This window comes from Equus caballus, chromosome 10 (genome assembly GCF_041296265.1).
Source record: "Equus caballus isolate H_3958 breed thoroughbred chromosome 10, TB-T2T, whole genome shotgun sequence".
NCBI classification, from domain to species: Eukaryota; Metazoa; Chordata; class Mammalia; order Perissodactyla; family Equidae; genus Equus; species Equus caballus.
Genome location: NC_091693.1, coordinates 81,323,937 through 81,343,956, shown reverse-complemented (window position 1 = coordinate 81,343,956; position 20,020 = coordinate 81,323,937). Strand labels below are relative to the sequence as shown.

General features: G+C 37.9%; 1 protein-coding gene across 2 annotated transcripts in view; it reads right to left on the bottom strand.

The window, feature by feature from the left end:
- RSPO3 (R-spondin 3) overlaps window positions 1–20,020 on the bottom strand; it is an 88,070-nt gene that overhangs the window by 41,569 nt on the left and 26,481 nt on the right. For both annotated transcript variants that reach the window (XM_070222744.1, NM_001109682.1), the window contains exons 2-4: window positions 15,207–15,398; window positions 13,488–13,634; window positions 7,677–7,874 (exon numbers count right to left, since the gene is read on the bottom strand). In XM_070222744.1, the coding sequence (XP_070078845.1) occupies window positions 7,677–7,874; window positions 13,488–13,634; window positions 15,207–15,398 (537 nt within the window). The remainder of the gene's footprint in view (window positions 1–7,676; window positions 7,875–13,487; window positions 13,635–15,206; window positions 15,399–20,020) is intronic.

Here is a 20,020-nt window from a genome sequence, read left to right as displayed (position 1 = left end):
GGCTAGAACAGGCTGCGAATGAAGCCAAGGTCTTGGGGTCATTCCTCCAAAGGGCCCGTTAACTCAGCTCTGTTCCACAGCCACAAGCTGTACCTTTAACCCTACTTAGCCAGCTTACAAACACATATTAGCACATCAACATGGTGGTCACAGAAAAAATACAGATATTCGCCTTGAGACCAAAACAGAGAGTAGGCAGAGATATTTCACTTTTGCCAGCATACACAAATTCTTTGTAAACATGTTAGCAAACTCTAATGAAGACTGCAGCTACTCATGGAGCAACTCGCAAAGATGAGAACTGTCCACACAGGCATATGCTACAAGTGAGCTGATCATCAATGGTCATTACCTTGTGGACTGACATAAGCCATGATGCCAACATCTAAAACACAAGATTCACGATGGCAGGGCCTTTTGTTTCTTGTTCACTACTATATCCTTACTTAGCACCTAGGATTGCTTAGCACACAGCTGGTGCTTTAATAAAAATTTGTTGAGTGTATGAAGGTATCTTGGCCTGACCTTTGATTTATTCTTCCTATTCTGCCCTTTACAAATTGGAAAGTACAATGGAAATAATCTCCTATGCAACATCTCCTGTATCAACCACTGACTGTGTTTTTACAAAGGAAGAGATAGTCAGTACCTTAGATGGTAAGAGAATGTTAAATGAATGAACAAGCATACTCAACCAACTGCCAACAAGAGAAAGACCTCTGTGGTAGATTGCAAAAATGGTTACAATTCTCCACTCATCCCTGTATGTGCATGCCACCTTGCAAAGTAACTTTGCAGCTTCTCCCACCAAGAGGTGCAATCTGTTTCTTCAATTCTTGAATCAGAACTGGCCCTGTGATCTGCATAGGTTAACAGAATGTGGTGAAAGTAAAATTGTGCCAGTTTTGAGCCTCGCCTCAAGAGGAACTGCTTGGAACCTTGTAGAACCCCTAAGCACCTTGATGATGATAGAAACATAGCAGAATTTCCTCAGTCCTCAGCCAGCCAGTCTTATGAGGGAGCCCCGGGAGGACTGCACGGTGGATCTCACCCCAAATCGCACACACACCATTTATTGTTGTTGTTTTAAGCCTCTATGTCTTGAGGTTGTTATGCAGCAAAAGCTAACTGAAACCACGTCACTCTCATGCACAGGATCTAAACAATGGCAAGGTCATTGTTTACTTTGGAGCTGAAGAATGCTTTATATACTACAGTTACTACTCTATTCAATAACCTGACCAGTGTGTGTTATGTTACACACACCAATGCGTCAAAAAGCATTAGATATTTATAAACATCACAAAAGAGAAATCCTAGAAAATACAGGCATTAATTTAGATAATTTATTACAAAGATTGTTTTAGAATAGGGATGCTGAGGTACACACCAACAGAGCAGAGAAGCCTAAAAATATTTTTTTCTATCACCATAGCAAGGAAAAGACCTAATGGATAATGGTAACACAAGTATTTCCCACCATGAATTTTGACCACCATGAATAATGTCCCTAAAATCTTAGCAAGCCATGGTAATAATTGTAAAGAGATAAGAACTGCTGGTTGAATTATAAAAAATGGTATTGTACCTAGGGTTGCAGGGAATGAAGTAAAAGGCTTTTTATTTTCTGCAGAGATTTTTCTTTGACATTGAGAAGTTTAAGAACATACAATGGGATTGTAAAATGTGTTAGAGGCAAGAAACCTAATAACTGTCAATTCACTTTTTTCAGCATCTACCCAGGTGCTGACTGCGATCCTTCTGCTCTGTCATTACAGAGGGAAGTAAACTGTACATACAAAGGATCTTGGCGTGGTCTTCAACCCACAAACCTGGGCAGCTGAGAATCCTCATAAAGATCCTGCCACTGTCACGTCAGTGTCAGAGGAAACAACGAGAAAGGTTGGGGCCCATTGCAGAGGCTATAACATTCTTTTAGCTGTGTGGATAATAGATTCGGACACATATTAGGGCCAGCCTGGTGGTGTAGTGGTTAAGTTCACAAGCTGTGCTTTGGGGGCCTGGGGTTCGCGGGTTCAGATCCCGGGTGCAGACATACACACACACCGCTCATCAAGCCATGTTCCACATACAAAATAGAGGAAAATTGGCATATATATTTGCTCAATGTCAATCTTCCAAGCAAAAAAAACCCCAATTCTGACATATCCATTGAATTTTCAAGCTGATTTGATGCTTCAAGGATTAAATTGGAGTTCAGGAAAGAAGCAAAAAGGAGTAACAGTTGAATAATATACTAAGGGAAATAAAAACCCATAAAGTCAGGGAAGAGGCCATGAGTGAACATGATTGACAAGGATCTGAAGATGAACCATGTTTTTATGGAGGTCTTTGGAGATCAATAGTGCCTGCATCCTTCATACAGTAGTTTACCTGTACTGTTATTGAAAGCCTACCATTTACATGGGGTTATGGTCTATACAAGTTGTAATTTTTTGATCAGTAACAATTGTACTCTAGGTCTGGTTCTAGTATTTACAAAATTTAGATAAAATTTTGAAGTATTAGATTGAACCATATGAAACTACTAATAATTGGCCATTTATGACCTACACAAATGGCAATTTCCTATGGTTCAGCCTAATAGAGAGGAGAACATTAAACAACAAGAGATGACTGTAGCCACATAATTAGTCTTGGTCAAGAGAAAGGTAAATAGTGATTAAACAACTGGCCAGCTTCTCCATTGAGGACATTAGATGAAAAATTGGGCTTAGCCTTTAAGCAGAAGTACATACATTTATACTAAGGAATATCTCTCTGAGAGTGAAAAGTGTTATTACTGCAGTGGACCAGCTTTTTCAGAGGTTTTAGACATGGTTGAATATTTTTGTGTGGTACTGAAATATTTTAAATTGAAAAATTATTAATTTTTATAAAAATGGATTATTACCTTTATATTGATCAGGGAGCAAAAATTTCCCCTCTGTTCCACCATCTTATTCTTGTTATTGAAGCTTTGCACCATGTGCAGGTTTTCATTAATGGCAATTGGTCCTTCCCAGAACAAACAACCTGTTGGCTAGGGATTGACTAGTCCCCAAGAAGGGATAACAAAGAGAGATTGTTGCCTTTATACCAGGTTTTCTCATCCTTGACACTACTGGCAGATAATTTGTGTTCTGTGGAGCTGACCTGTGCATTGTAGGGATATTTAGCAGCATCCCTGGCCTCTACCCACTAGATGGCTGTAGCATTCTCCTCCCCCACATTGTGACAATCAGAAATGTTCCCTGGGGAGCAAAATCATGCTTGATTGAGAACCACAGTCTCTCATGCCATTATTATCTCAGCTCTGTACTACGTTAATTTTCTCTGACCTCTGTCAAAGGGCTAGCCTACTGACTGGGTGTAGAGAAAGAGCAGAAAGCTCCCATCCTCCAGTGCTTAAACAGGATGAGTGTCTGTAGGCCAGCTGGTCTTCCTCCATGAGGTGAAGGTGGGGAGAGGACATCAGCTAACTACTCTAAGCCAGTTGGCATCCTACAATTTTGAGCTAATGAATCCATCTCTTTGGATTTTGAGAACTGTTCTGGAAATCTTGGCTAGATGTCTTGTTTTGAATTTGAGTGAATACTTAATATAAATCCCTCCTGTAAAAAACTTAACTATTCATCACTGGAATAGTTGTTATAAAGATTGTAAGAAGTAAACTAAAAGAGAAGCAAACCTAGGGAAAAAAACAGACATCGTTTTTTATTTGCTTGATTTTTTAACACTGATTTTGCTGTAATTTTAAATATTGTGCTTATGATACATACAATGCATATTTATAATACTGAAAGCATTTAAGGCATGATTGATAGCAATTTATAAGTTAACATGTAACACTTTTCCTTTATGTAAAAACTAGTAGACGTTTATGACTTCTAATTTTGGGAAGGCACATAAGGCGACCTATGATATATTCCAATAATGCAATAATTCCCACACGTGTTTCTTCCTTGGAAATGTCTCTGAACTTTTTATTTATTTATATTTTTATAGATTCCTTTTCTCTCTCTCTGCTAGAGGAGATGCTATTTCTTCTTTACACCAAAAACGTAGAGCCTGCCCCATTTCTTCAATGACTCTGCCCTTCTCTCTCTTTTCTATCCCAAGATCACACACTACATGTAATGAATTAGTATGTTCTTTATGCAATTGGTCAAAGAAAATTTCTTTCATTCCTTGTGAATTGCTTTAAAATTGAATATCTCTAGGAAATTGTCTTCAGTTAATTAAAGAAATGTACAAATGAATGAAAATATGTTTGGCGATCCTCCTTCCTCTGCCTGCCCCCCTTCCCAGCCCCCTCCACAAAAATCACCATTGTGCATCAAATGCAGGCACATGTATATATTTACCTGTCCTGTTTCACTTCCTCTTTTCTAAGATGGTTACACCCAGTATATCAAAAGAGTCAATAAATATAAGTTGAGAATCACGGAAAGTGCATTTTTTCCTTGTTTACTTCTATTTCAATATATTATTTTAATGCATATGTAATACTAGCCTATAAGTTAGTCTTTATAATCTCTTAAAATATATGTCATATATCTTTGACATTTCAGATATATAATTTAATTTAGGTAGGCTCAAGCTAGAAAGTATTGCAATAGTAATAACTTCTTATTAAAGCTAGTGATTGATGAAGAAGTTAAGATTGATTAAAAGGTAGCATGTCAGGTAAAGGGAAATAATCTTAAATGGTGCAAACAAATAGTATATCAGACAAAAACTCAGATTTGGGGCTAGAGAAATTACATTTTTCTTCCCAGATTCATTTACTCTAACTATTCTAAGCAAGAGAAGAATGTTAGTAAAGAAAAACATGTGTATGTAAGATTTTGCAACCAATTTTTCCAACATATATCCATGAAAAAGCATCTCACAAGTAGAATAATCCATTCTGTTACTAAAAACTATTTCCTTCTATTCAGCCTCTTCTTTGTGTACATTTTGGAGAGTCATTTCTGGATCTTATCATTCTTCCCCAGAGACCTTGCCTTTGGCAATTACAACACAGCAGAAAAAATCCTGAACACATGCTCCATACCTTTTCCAAATATGAGTTATCTACCTCTGTCTATTGTTAACTCTTAAGCAGGGATGATAGATGTAAGTGTGAATTCAAGATTTCCAGGCTAAATTTTATTTTTAAAAAGACCTTATCTTTTAGCTTACTCATCTAAACATTCTCAAGCCACGAACCTAAAAGATCTTATCTTATGAATCTACAAGCATTTAGGAGCAAATCAAGTAATAGCTATTCTGGTGGCAGGAGAAATCATGTCTTCATAACTTTATGGTGTTTATCTTTATCACTTTATTGTATATATATATCTCTAAGATATATATATTTCAGAACCTAAATGAGAGGACTCTGGGTAATGTAACTATTTTGATTTGATATTTGATATATAGTGGCCTGTCCAGAGGTCATAAATACTTTTCTATTTGGTTTCTTAATGTTCGGATAGGATATTTGAGAAGTTACCATTAAAAGAAGTTAAGAAAACTGTTAGGTTAGAGAAGTAAGGAATGGACAGAGAAGTCGTTTCCTTCCTATCTTAAATTTCTGGGCTACTTGAAAAAATTTTTTGACAGACATATAGAAAGATGAATGAAGATTAAATAAAATGGAACTGAATGTGGAATTTAATTATAAATGTGATCCACATTTCCTACTTGGTAGTCTATGCATTATGAAATTTGAAAAAGAATAATTCACCTACATTTTTAAGGTTGTATAAAGTTCTCTTTGTAAATATAAATTGACACTGTACCCTTCTCAGAGGGGAGGAAAAAAGGCCAGAAAGAAACTTTTAAGCCAAGCTTTTGTCACAGGTTCCTATTTCAAACTTCTTGTGGCATCCTTTACTTATCCATTGCTAGTTTTAAAAACTGACATTTTCAATGTTAATGTTTAAGTCATGTGATAGCAAAATATATTAAAAGAACACATTCTCTAATAGAGGAAATAAAATGTAATTAGCATCATAATTTAATTTTTCTATTGGATAAGATTTTCTTCACTTATATTTTAAAAGCCAAGTTCACTGAATACTGATTAGTAATGTAGAGTCTTTGTGCAAAGACTAATATGAGCAAAGAGCACCTGTAAGTCATTAAATTTCAAGAAAAGTTAGTAAACATAAGTAAATGTACGGCTATGGGAGCTTACCAACAAGTAGAGTGATGAAATATTTGATTTCCAAATCCAGCTTTTAAATTGTAAGATGTTTTAAATTAATTGGTAACCAATGCCAGAAAGACCTTTTTCACTAGCCAACTTTCATTCCTTAAGCCTAATTTTAATCAAAAGCTCTTACAAATTTACAAAAGCTTAAAGTTCCCTTTAAAATAATCCATGTCTTCGGGAATTTTATCACATTAACTACTTGGTTACTAACGGCAACAACAGGCTGCATACGTTCTGATGATGGCCAGTCATTTGGTGTCGGCAAAGCACAGGTGACTTAAATTCTTTCTTGTGTGAGCACTGTTGGAGTTTGCAAGGCACCCTCCTCTGCGTCCCCACTGACATTTGTTCACACGCCTATAATCTCTCTTACTTTATGATATGGTGATTATCTGTTTAAACATCTCAACCCTCCATTGGACTCTGAGTGCACCTTCAGATAGAGACAGTACTGTATTCTGTTGTGAACCCCAGGGCTTAGCCTTATGCGTGGCCATAAAGTGAAAAGTCAATGAAATAATATTGATTGAATGAATGAATGAAATAAACACAGGAAGTTCAACTACAGGCGCAGCTAAACTTCTTACAAGATGCAATTAATTGAAAGGATCATTTATAGGCTTGCCAGATAACTACCAATAGTTATATAAAGCTAAATAACGTATTTATAGGCAGTGACGCTGAGGACATTAGTGAGAAGGGTGGAAAAATTCTCTTCTAAATGGAAGTTTAATCACCTTAAAACATCACATTAAATGATATACTTCTCCTTCGCAATCGTAAGACTTCCGAACAAGCTCTGACACAGTTATTGAATATCTATCTATGGATTATGTAATCTGATATGTAAAGTTAGCGTAATATGAAAAAAATCTGGGGATTAAATGTCATTAATTCGTGTATTATATTTATGAAATATGGCCTTGGTCATTTACTTTAACTATAAAGTCAGTATTAAAAACATCTACCATTTAAATATTCTAAAAATCCTGTGTAACCTTTAAAACAAGTTTAGTGACAAAAACTTAAACCTAATCGCACTACTTGGGTTCATAGGCAGTGAAGAAAGGAATAAGCTCATGGCTGGTGTTCACCATGGTCTCATACTAAATGGTATTAGACCTTGCGTTTATGAGGCTTCCCAAAAGTTCTCCAGGCACTAGGAAGGCGGATGATAGGAAAGATAATGGCCTAAAAGAAAGGTAGAGGCCCAAATGCATCCAATGCAGCCTCCTTTGCCAAGATTCAATTAGCACACTTCTAGAGTAGTTTAAGCTTCTGATATCAGGCTCCCTTTTTTAAAACTATTACATCAATATTCTGTAATTTACAGCCGACATATTCTTGGTTTGGTACATATTTCAGGGTTCTAGACACAAGTGATAATACTAAATATTTCCTAAGAAATGAAGTGAAATTTGCATCAAATTCTGAGGATTCAAACAAGCACAGTTTGTTAGTATGACTGTACCTCGTTCTCCCTTCTGACACTTCTTTCTTTGCACTGTACACTTTCTTGTCTCACTGGTGGGGGGACACAGGTTACCCTTTGCTGAAGGATGCTGTATGATTTCTCGGACCCGTGTTTCAGTCCCTCTTTTGAAGCCACATGTTTTTCCTTTCTTCGTGCATGGACTCCAAGGACTCCATTCACTGGCCTCACAGTGCACTGAAACAGAACAGCAGCAAGAGCCTCAGCTGGCTCACAAATATTTTCACAATTGTTAAATAAACAAAAAAGTTTGCTTCCATCAATACTTGCCCAAACTCTCAGCAGAAATCCTGCAGAATGAAGTTGGGCAAGATGACTTAAAACAAAGAGAAAGAGAAAGGCAGGAATAGAATGTTTTCCATTTTTTCATTCTCATATTATCAGGTAAACTCATTCTTGCTTTGGGTTTACTTTTCACTCTAGAGTTGATTAAACCAGGCACTAATATAATTACTCACAATTTACCAATGCCTTACAATTTCTAGGGCACTGATACATTTATTGGTTGATCCAGGGTATAATTTGATAAAATAGTCATTATTATGTGCTAGAGAAATGATTCTCAAACTTTAGTGTACAAAAGAATCAGCTGAGGGGCTTTCTAAAACACAGAATGCTGGACCCCATCCCCAGAGCCTCAGCTGTCTGGGGTGAAGCTGGGGAATTTGCATTTCTAACAATACATGTGATGCTGATTTGCAGGTCCTGAGAACACAGTTTGAGAACGTCTGTGCTAGAGAATGGTTAGGCAAAAAAACGAATCCAAGTCCTTGGCCTACAATTCCCTGCCTTTTCTCTTTCACGTGCTCTTGGGTACTTAAACGCTGTCATTTATTAATGGGTTTGGTTCAGGCATAGTATCTATTTTAAGTGAATTCTAGGTCAATTTCAGCTGATAAACTGCTTCTAGAATTAACTTGACCGAATGATTTCTATGATGAATTGATGTACTTTTTCTAAAAATTCTTTTGTAGATTTTTTTCTTGTTCCGTATGCATTAATCTCTTCTCTTCAATCGTGGCTTCCTTGCAGAGACTTTTTTTTCCACCCCAGGGAAAGATTCGCCCTGAGCTAACATCTGTTGCAGATCTTTCTTTTTTGCTCCTCCCCAAAACCTCAGTGCATGTTTGTATATCTGAGCTGTAAGTTTTTCTAGTTCTTTTATGTGGGCTGCTGCCACAGCATGGCACCTGACAGATGAGTGGTATGGTTCCATGACTGGGAAGTGAACCCAGGCCACCGAAGTGGTGAGAGCACTGAACTTTAACCACGAGGCCATCGGGGCTGGCTCTTTGCAGAGATTTTTGCACTTAGAATGAAAATAAATGTCTGTAAGGTGCTATTCTTATATTTAAGGCATAAAACTTCCTAATTTACAGCAATGGAAACAGCCGACAGCAGTAATTCTTTCAGGTGACGTAAGACTGTCCACCGAAACAAGTTTCGAGTAAGCTTTCTTGCTGCCTTCTGGTTTAAAGAACCCTGATTTTAGAGTAGAAGGCTGTCTTTCGTACAACTTCAAGAAAGGCAACCTAAATGTTTTAGAAATTTAAATCCATTTGCCATCCACATTTTCACACGCTTTTTATCCCTTTCAGGTATCTGCATGCAACACGGAGTTAAATGGAAATGACTGGATAAGTAAACACAGGTTTCTATGAATTTAAATGAACTTCACTGAACCACTTTCAAAATAATCTTCATGCTCACTTACACCACTATAATTTTGGTTAATGGATAGAGCAACCAAGTCACTTAATGGTATAATAATATCTTGCCAGTTAAGGACATATCTCCCATCCCAATATTAATTATTAAAAAGCAGTGGGTCTTTAGCATATACGAATAAAAATACCTCCAAGGAAGCAAATAGAAAAATAAAGATCAAAGTTTGTGAGCTGTCACTTTGTCCAGTATTCATTTAATGCCAGAACTAAGAGGACTAAATTAGAAAAAATTATATGATGTGGAAGTGACCAGAACTTTGGTGCTTTTTTCATAATAGGAAAGGTGATCTAAGCAAATGTATACCTAGACTTCAGAAAAACCGATTTACAAAATCCCAGCAGACGTAGCTGAGTCCTTAGTCAGCTGGTGCATGGTTCGAAAATGAAACTCTAATGACAATCTTTGATCGTTGCACTGAAGAAGAAGGAGGAAAAATATTCAAAACTAGTGAATTCAGGTAGTAAAAAGGTCTAATAAGTAGGATGGTTAAAAAGCCTTGAGAGGAGGAGAATTTTCCCTCAAAAAATACTGTAGAATGAACCTATAATGTTAGTGTCCTAAAAGTATTTCTGGAAAAAATGGACACTTTGGGAAACATGTAAAGACAACAAAAAGGGTGATTTAAATTCTATTCAGGTCATTAAATGAGCAGTGTAGAACTGGGGCACTATTTGGTTAAGAGGTAATTAAAAAAAAACAGAACTACTCAACTTCTGTATTTCTTCTATCTTTTCTATTAAGAACAACCTGAACACTGGAAATCTTTATTCACTAAAGAAGCTAGTATCTCAAAAATGGAATTAGCTCCCCGGCCCTGGAAATGGTCGCGCTGTGGTTGACAGGAACACTGTAAAAGGGATTCTTTCTTTTTTTTTTTTTTTGAGGAAGATTAGCCCTCAGCTAACATCTGCTGCCTATCCTCCTCTTTTTTATTATTTTTTATTGTTTTATTTTTATTTTTTTTTAAAGATTTTATTTTTTTCTTTTTCTCCCCAAAGCCCCCCAGTACATAGTTGTATATTCTTTGTTGTGGGTCCTTCTAGTTGTGGCATGTGGGACACTGCCTCAGCGTGGTTTGATGAGCAGTGCCATGTCCACGCCCAGGATTCGAACCAACGAAACACTGGGCCGCCTGCAGCGGAGCGCGTGAACTTAACCACTCGGCCACAGGGCCAGCCCCCATCCTCCTCTTTTTTGCTAAGGAAGACTGGCCTTGAGCTAACATCCATGCCCATCTTCCTCTACTTTATATGTGAGATGCCTGCCACAGCATGGCTTGACAAGCGGTGTATAGGTCCACACCCGGGATCCAGACCTGCGAACCCCAGGCTGCCAAAGTGGAACGTGCGAGTTTAACGTCTGTGGCACTGGGCCACCAGTGAATTAGGAGAGAAGTTGAACTGGATGTCCCACCAGTAGTGGCTTTACAACACCATTACTTGTTTGCTCTCATTCTTGTTGACTGACTGCATCGTTCCTAGAAAACAGAACTAGGACTCATTCTTTGCTACTTACTCTTTGGAGATGGATATCTTCCCTCTGTGACTACTTGAACAAGGCCAACTCTCCAAGAGGAGCGATGGGGATGACAGAATGACAGTGCAAAAAGGAAGCAAATATCTGGAGCACAAAGTGGAAGAAATATGTTCTCCTATAAAATTGGGTTCAGTGGACATTTATGCTTAATTTGACCTGCAAACCATGGGGAGTAGATATGCTATGGGACAAGCCTTTTGCCCCAGCTCTATATCAGGGTAGTACTTTCTCTGGTTATGACCTTTCCTTTCAACACCTGGGTAAAAAACAAGTCATACAGTGTAGATTTTAGCAAAGGAGAGACACGTTCTTCAGCCTCTTGGGTGAGCACTAGAGAGCTAGAGTCAAGGTACTGTACAGCACTGACAATAACTCACATTGCACCCTTGGGATCATCATTTCAGCTCTCTGGGTCCTAGTTATCATATTTATTAGACAACTAAGCTTTACTGTTCCTTCGTGATAATCAAATAGATCATCCTTTTTCATGAAATTCTGGAGCGAGCCCATGGGCACGGCCCATATAGCGTTTGTAGGTTAGGCGCTGCTTGATGAGAGCTGCCTTATGGAGCCAGCCACAAGAGCCAGCCCTAAACAAAAGTTACTGATTTATGCTATTACTATGTCCTAGGTCATTTATACCCATCTGTTCAATGAGCCCGATGCACTAAATGGCCTTTAGATTGCTAACCCTTACTCTAAAATATATAAATTTCTTAAATTTAGTTACGTTAAGACCTAGTCTTTGTCTAAACAGTAGTATAAATTACCAGTAAATTTTCATAGCTAATCCAGCAGTGCCAGGTATTAAATGCCCTCTGTGATAGGAAAGCGTTAATACATTTAGGATAAATAGACTTTTCAAGGACTGAATGCTGCGCCTTCAACAACTAAGACAGTCTAAACCTGTGCCCTCTTTCCTGGGGAGAGAAATACCACAAACTTTTCTGCAACTCATCCCAAATTTCTGTCCTTGAATATGCCACAGAATTGGTTCCTATTTTTTCCACTGTTTGGAACTTATTACCTCTAATCATCAGCCCTCAGGACCTACAAAGAGGTGAACATGCAGTGCTTTCTCATGTATCTTTTTACCCTATTACTAAGTTGTTTTTCTGTGTCTTTATTGACTAGAGGGGGAAAAAAAAAAGACTGGACCAAAAGGAGCCATGAACTGTTTCAGGATTGTTGTTTTCCAGATGCTTCTGAAATGATCTTTAAAATATCATCTATTTATTTCATCCTCTCCAAAACTTTGCTTAGAAGTAAATTTTCCGTGTGGATCTGAAATGGTTAAATCACCACTTTAGAGTTATTACTCCAGCACTTTAGATTTGAATGGATCTGTCTGTGGGGCCCCCAGGGGAGTCCTGGACACTATCTTGTACTGAATCGGGAGAACATTTGTGTGCATGTGCCAACATTGGTGCAGCATCAAAGCTTCTTGTAGCTCTTGCCCAGGGGACTTTGAGATTTAGTATGCTGTTTTCCCATTTGGTTTAGCATCTGCTCCCCAACTGTTCATCAAACTTGTAGCTGTAGTAGCTGCACCACATTTAAAAGAGGGAAAATATACCCTGACAGTGATCCGTTATTTAGACAAACAACTTGTCTGAGGGACCTCCCCTCCAGGAAATTCAGCCTGCAATTAGTCAGACCCTGGGACTGTGTCCGTCTGTCAGTTTGAGTAAGTCCAAAATCCTCTCCTTGTTTCTGAATACCTGTGCAAGCAGGACATTTCAGCAAAGCAGGGTGAGAGAAAAAGTGTGATTTTTAACTTCTTCGGTTCCAGTTCTCTGAGTCGTTGATCCATCTACTGAGTATTAATGGGCTGCATCCAGAGACTATGTTTTCTCCTTTTGGAAAATAATTTTGGTCAGTGGTTGACATCAGACCTAGTGTTTTGTGAAACTCTTGCCCTAAGGTGGAAATTTAGTTCAAGACCAAATTTAGAGGCCAGCCTGTGGTGTAGTGGTTAAGTATGGTGTGCTCTGTTTTGGGGGCCCAGGATTTGCAGGTTTGGATCCTGGTCGTGGACCTACATCACTCATCAAAACCATACTGTGGTGGCAACCCACAAACAAAAATACAATAGAGGAAGATTGGCACAGGTGCTAGCTCAAGGCCAATCTTCCTCAAGTGAAAAAAAAAATCAAGTTTAAATAAATATGTAATCTATATATTATATATATGTAAGTATATATATAATTATTATAAGTGAAATTTCAGTAAATAATCACACGAAAAATATCTATAATGATCAGAACAGTTGAAACAGCTATTGACAGAATGGAGAATAAGAAATAATGGAGCAGCCACAGGTGTTAAATTGCACTGTGACACATACTGGGTAAAGCTATGGGAACACCACTAAGATGGTGTCTCTGTAAAGAAGGATGGATAGAGCCTGTAAGAGACAGGCCCGCAGGTTCTTGTGCAATGGGACTTTGAGCAGCACGTCCATGGAGACCGACATCACCATCTGAGGCATTTCTCATTCTTTCTAAATCTTAGATTCCTTCTCACCGATACTGACGCACTCCATAGTATGGTTGTTGGCTTCCAACCCTTCTGGGCAGCTGTCAAGGCACTTTCCAAGGTGTAAGTAGAACCCACTTTTACACTTTGTGCAGAAATTTTTGTTGAAACAGGTATCACAGTCAGCTTTGCATTCTGAAAGAAAAAAAAGAAAAGAGAAATACGCTTTCATTATCTTCACTTAACTATGGTCAGTCCAGGTCTGGATGCCTACCCCACAGGCACGGGAGACTTTGGTGTCAAACAGATACTTAGGATTCAAAACTATTTTGCCAGACTGAATTAAGGATTCCTCCACAGTCATTTAGTTGACGTACGTCAGTCACTGATTTCCAAATTATTGTACTGATTACCTTTTGAAAAAGTTTTTGGCAACATGTCTACTGCCAAGAATGTTTATAAGACCAAGTATCTGTTTGACATTAAATGATAGTGAAAATGATTCCATCAGAACTTTAATGAAATATGCTGGGATGTTGCCTTTGTGCTGTTCCTGAAGTCTATTCATTCATTCATCCAACAAATATTTGATTGCCCGCTATGTGCTAAGGATGATTCTAGGTATTGGTTGACAGCAGTGAACAAAAGAGAGATAAAGTCCAGATTTCACAAAGCTTACATTCTAGGAGGGGAGACACAATAAAGAATAACAATAGTTGATCCTTATATGGTGATTACTATGAGTTAGACACTGCTACGAGTATTCTACAATATTAAGCCATTTAAACCTTACAACAACCCAGTGAGGTAGCTCTGATGATGATTCCTATTTTATAGATAAGGAAACTGAGGCTCGGAAACGTTATGTACCTAGCCCAGGACCACAGAGCAGACTGGTTTTTGAAACCAGGCCATATGGTTACAGAGTGATAAGTACTCTGGAAAAAATAACAACAAAAGATAGGGAAAAAGATATGGAAAAGGACTGATAAGGGGAAGAGGTTGATTGTTTTGGGTAAGATGGTCATAGAATACCTCTCTGAGAAGATGACATATGAGCAGAATCTGGAATAAAAGGAGAGGGCCAGCCAAGCAAAGGTGTGGGCAAAGAGCTTTCCAACCTGCCAGAACAGTGAGTGCAGGACGGAACCACAAAGGCCTTGAGGTGGGAAGATCTTGTAAGAAGGCCAGGGAGCTTAGTGCAACGTGCTTGGGCGGCAGTCACAGATGAGTGATATGGCGTATGATAGAGGAGCGGTATTTCCTAATGCACATTTTGAAAGGTTACTCAGTCCGCAGTATAGAGAGTAGACCTTCAGGGTACAGAGGAGAGGTGATAACGAGAGTGTTTGCAACATTTATTTCCAGCTGATAAACAAATGTTTCAATTGCTATACTGAAATCCTTCTTGAAGCCAAAATACCTGAATTGATTCTTTGAGTTATAAACACTTAGATTTTGGGATGGTCAAGGGAACCCCGATGGTATTGATGCTTCCAGTACTTTTCTATAGGTTCAATGAGTTATAAACGTGTTCTCAGTTTTCACTTTTATAATGAAAAAAAAAAAAACCATAAAACTTGAGCGTTTTTTTAAGTGTGAAAATTTTCCTGTTCTGAGGGCTAAGTCCAAGTATGGTTTAGCCTAATCATCAGGTAAATATTATTATTTACTTGACATTGAATATCACAAATATGCTAGAGGCCATTTCAAATCTGGCAAGTCCCCAAGGATGAGATAAAAACATAATTTTGTATGAGCACTTACTTGTACACTTATTTATATCTGGATATCGAGTTCCATAATAGCCACTTGGACATGAAGAGAGACACACTCCAATCTGCTTCATGCCAATTCTTTCCAGAACAAAAAATAGTCTGGGCTTACATGACAAACATCCATTGTAATCTGAACACGTTGCACAGCCTCCTTGGCAGCCTTGACTGACGTTAGGATGCACTGGGGGGACAAATAGAGAAAGACAAAACAAAGGTTAAATCACAAATAGAGGAGTTCTATGACATTCTCTGGGCAGAATATACATTTTCTTACTTAGCTTTCAATTGGGTGGTAATGGATAAATGAGTTGGGATTTTTTTTCCCTCTTTTTTTCTGCAATCTGGTATTTCCCTGTAATACATACATATATTGTTTTTAATTTCAAAGTTCTTAAAATTTGAGCATTTGAAAAATAAGAATATATTGCCTCAAACTATTTATAGATCATAAATATAGTGAAAATATCTTCATTGAACTAGCATTCTGGCAGATTGGAGGCTGGGTAATTTTGCGCTCATTCATTGAAATCAATACACATTAGTTTTGCTTTTCATTTATTGGTGGCTGAAAGCGTACGTCTCTAATTTTTTCAAGAAGGGATGACAACACAGGCTAGGGCTTGAGTCCTTACTCAAGGACTTACTCAAGGACACTACATTCTAGGATATCTTTTTTCAACTATGGTCTTAGCACAATTTTACTCTTTGATCCGATGCAAACTGATTCTGAAACTATATAGCTATTCAGCATCCCACCCCCCCAATGCTTTCCTGAAATATTTCTTCTCACATAAGTTTAATATTTATCATTTCAAATCGATATGATGGTGAAAATGTGATAATTATCTTACCAGTATTTCCACATGGCTCATATGTGAGTATTTACAATAATTTATGTTCAACAGTTTATCTTTCGGGAGAGGTCTTACAGTTTTTGTGCCCTCACATTCCACTTACTCAAGTGAAATATATATTTGGTCAGGACATGACCAGTCCACACTAAGAAGTACCGCTACACATATTCCTGAGAATTCCAAGCTTTCCAAGAGTCACCAATGTGTGGGGTGAGAGTGTTCATCAGCAAGTCTGAACAAATAGAAACAAACATTTGGAAGATTCGCGTTTACTTGAGATCTTCAGAACTCTGAACCTTTTTACAAATATTAACTGGTCGTCGACACCTATGTGTGAGCTGATGGAAAACTGCTGACTAAGGAGCATCCCTCACGTAGCTGGTGCTTGGGATGATTTCTCCTGCTAATGTATTCTCTATTCAAATACAATATTAACAGTTTTGTTGACCTTTCAGGAATCCAGAAGGGAAAAGTCCTGACCCTTATCAGAAGCAAAGTTTGATGCACAGGAGTGCAAAGACATCCCAGTGTATTTCTGACTTCTTTTGTTGATGGTGGGAGGGTTAGGCTCCGATGGATCTTACCATTATTAAGTCTGTCTTAACAGTGATGTTTGGTTATTGCTAAGTTTTCTACCACAAAAACAAACCCCATTGGGCTGAGTTAGAGGGGGTATCCATAAGCCCAGTCAGCCTCACCCCAGCAGTGCACCGGCTAGCTACAGAGAGGTCATACGGTTGACCAGCATCCTCTGTCTAGAGGAAACCATCCCTGAATCAGCCACAGGAACCACAAGCAGCTCATTCTCATTCCAAGACGTTTTGTAAATAAACTGAGGAAATGTGTGGGGGAAGGGAGTCTGCTTTTCCTGTACATGCTCCTCTGTGGGGTGGGGCAGACATATAAAGTGGCACAGGAGGTTTACACATTATAGGACCTGGGGGACTTGTAAGTGAAAACTGCTTTCCAAGTAACGGGGTCATTTTTCATGCCAGTAACTCAGCATCGGAGACTTACAGAAAATGTGTACACATTTAAAAGGGGGGGGGGACCCTAAAAAGTAAAGGAGTAAAGAGAGCTCCATGTGTTCAGAATCTAATGGGCCCATTTCAAGAAGCAAGAGGTGTAGGTAAAAACCTGTAAAACCTTTTCAAAACAACTGTCTATGAAAAGAGGACCTCACTTTGCAAGAAAATCACTCCAAGCTCGGGGCAGCAAGTGACTCTGAGTTTAATTGAAGATGGATTGAATTGGTCCACACCAATCTATCTCCATCTCTGAAATGCAGCTGCTCCAAGGAAGCACAATTGTAATTTTATGCACTTTAAAACTTTTGTCAATTATGATATAATTTAAATAGATCAATTATAAAAGTAAATATGATTTACATGTTCAGAGCCTCCAAAACTGATTCACCTTAAAATAAATTTTATTTAAAAAATTGGGTTTTGGATGTTTGGAAACTTCTCCAGGAGAGAGTTCTATATGTGTCTGACGATTGGTAACAGTTTCCACTGAAATTATGAGCTATGCCAGAAGTGCCTTGCTCAACTCCTTTGTTAAAACTTTTGTCTTCTCACACATTGTGCTACAATCATTCTTTTTGCTTGCTTTGTTTCCCCCATATTTTTCCTTTTTAGACAAAAGTTTTTGACAAAGTAGATTTTTGAAAAAGTAAAGAAAATATAATCGTTTTAACTGGCAAAGAAAATTCCTGTTTGTTTTTAATCAGGGAATTTTGAATATGGGCAGGTACAAATGATGGCAAATTTCATTTCTTCACGAAGATTTAAGTAGCACCCTGTGGTTAGTGAGGAACATTGAGACCATCAAGCTCAGATTCTATGATTCCAAATTTTCTTTTCACAGTTGGGTAGCATAGTGATGGCTTTCTTGAATGCTGTGTAAGGATCACTCAGATTATACAGTCAGTATTACACAACTAGATACAAATTTCCCAAACTTCATCTTGAGGCCAGAAGTTTTACTTTTTATATGGAAACCACAGAACACTTTGGTCTGGATTGACTGTAACAACTCTTTCAGCCTTAAAGTCTTACGATTGTAAGACAGAAAATAGAATTGTACGTTGTCATGTTTCTTCTTATTTCCATTCTAATAATAACTTTGCATTATATTTCTGAATGACTCTTTTTCAAACAATGCTTTTGTACTATTATTTTATATGAGCAATGAAGGTTTTGGTGGTAGGAGATTTCATAGAGTATCTAATGTTTGAATTTAAATCTTAGAAAATGAGTTGCAGTTATCAGTATGTAAGAGGCCATTAAGGGGCTACAGGAGGGAACACCACAATTACCCACATCAAGGAAACTGGTATGAGTTTGATGGAACTGATGCATAAGTAGTGGTTAATGGAGGTGTGAAGAATATGAAGAAGATTGGAAGCATGGGTAGGCCTAGATTAAGGAACTTTTGTGGGCTGTGCAAAGGAAATTATTCTGTAGATATGTGGGATTTCAATCTGGTGGGTGATATGATCACATTTGTATTAGAAAGGTAATTTTTCTGGTAGCACGGCAGGCACAGAAACTTGGAGAAGACTAATGTAGTGGCCAAGGTAATAGACTGACGATAGCTTAAAATATAGCAGAGGCAGTGTAAGGTGGAGAAGAAGAGATGCATAGTCCAAGGATATTTAGGAGGTGGACTCAATCAAATATGGTGACCAGCAGAATGTGAATTAAATAAGAGAGAGATTCACAAAGGCATGTTTCAAGTTCCAGTCAGTGAAAAGAGATAAGGATGGCTGGAGAAGTAAAAGCCTGCAGCTGGAGGACTGGGGCAAGGAACACAGAATAAAAACATCTACAAATATAAGCATGGTTTGGGATCATTGATTTTGCGGGTTTTATGAAACATCCAGAAAATGATACTTAATAGATGGAACTTAATATTGTGATGGTTGCTAGCGATGTACATGTGAGGGTCTGGTGGTAACTACTTAATTAGAGAAGACATCTTGAAATGGGGAGGCACTGAAGAATGCTGGAAGAAGGAAAAGTAGTCCAAAATAAAGGACATTTGGTAGGAGAAAAAGATACGTTATCAGCTAATCGTAATAATAATTTGCATTTCTATACTACTTTTGCTTTCAAAGCATGCATCTCATAGATAGCTAAATGAATTGTAGTAATTGCTGTAAGTAAAGGTAAAAGCTATCACCATTACTTTTTTTGAAACCCCAAACTAGGACTCAAAGAGATGATGTAAACTACTGGACAAATAATGAGTTTAGACTGAAGATTAGAACATAGATCTTTGCTCTCTGGTACCAATCTCTTTATATCTAAGTGATAGCAGTGGAGCACTGTGATAGAGCGCTGGAAGGTGAGACGATGGCACTGAAAGACCACGCAGGGTTCCGCTCTGTCCACAGCAGCGCTGGGAGTTGGAATCGACTGGATGGTACTAATAACAACAACAAATTTTAGATGTGTAATGTGGGTAAATATTAGTGGAAAAATGGGCAGCATTCATGGGAACTTTAAATTGTGAACTTCTGGTTACAGACGTGTCAAATACATGGTAAAATTAGCATCTTTCCCTAAAGTTGGGAAAGAAGAAAGTATCTTTTCTCAACTTGTATGTGAAGGTTAAGTATCAAAAGAATATACATTATGCATAACTTAAGCCAGTTTTCAGTGTCTGAACCATTGACACTCTCTTGAGCAACTGACTTCAATTTCTCTAGCTGTTAAAGAAAGCTTCCTACTCTTTCCCTATTTGGTAATCTCATGATGTGTAACTGATGCAACAGTTCTTATGGGCTATTGTCATGAGACTTAATTCAACTTTTTTGAGAAAACATCCAGAATATAGAGTTTTAAATGGTAGTAGAGTATGTAGTAAATACACAATCTTTGGCTCGTTATTTTCAAATTTTATGATATACCAAACAGATTGCAGCATTGGAATCTAGGTTCTG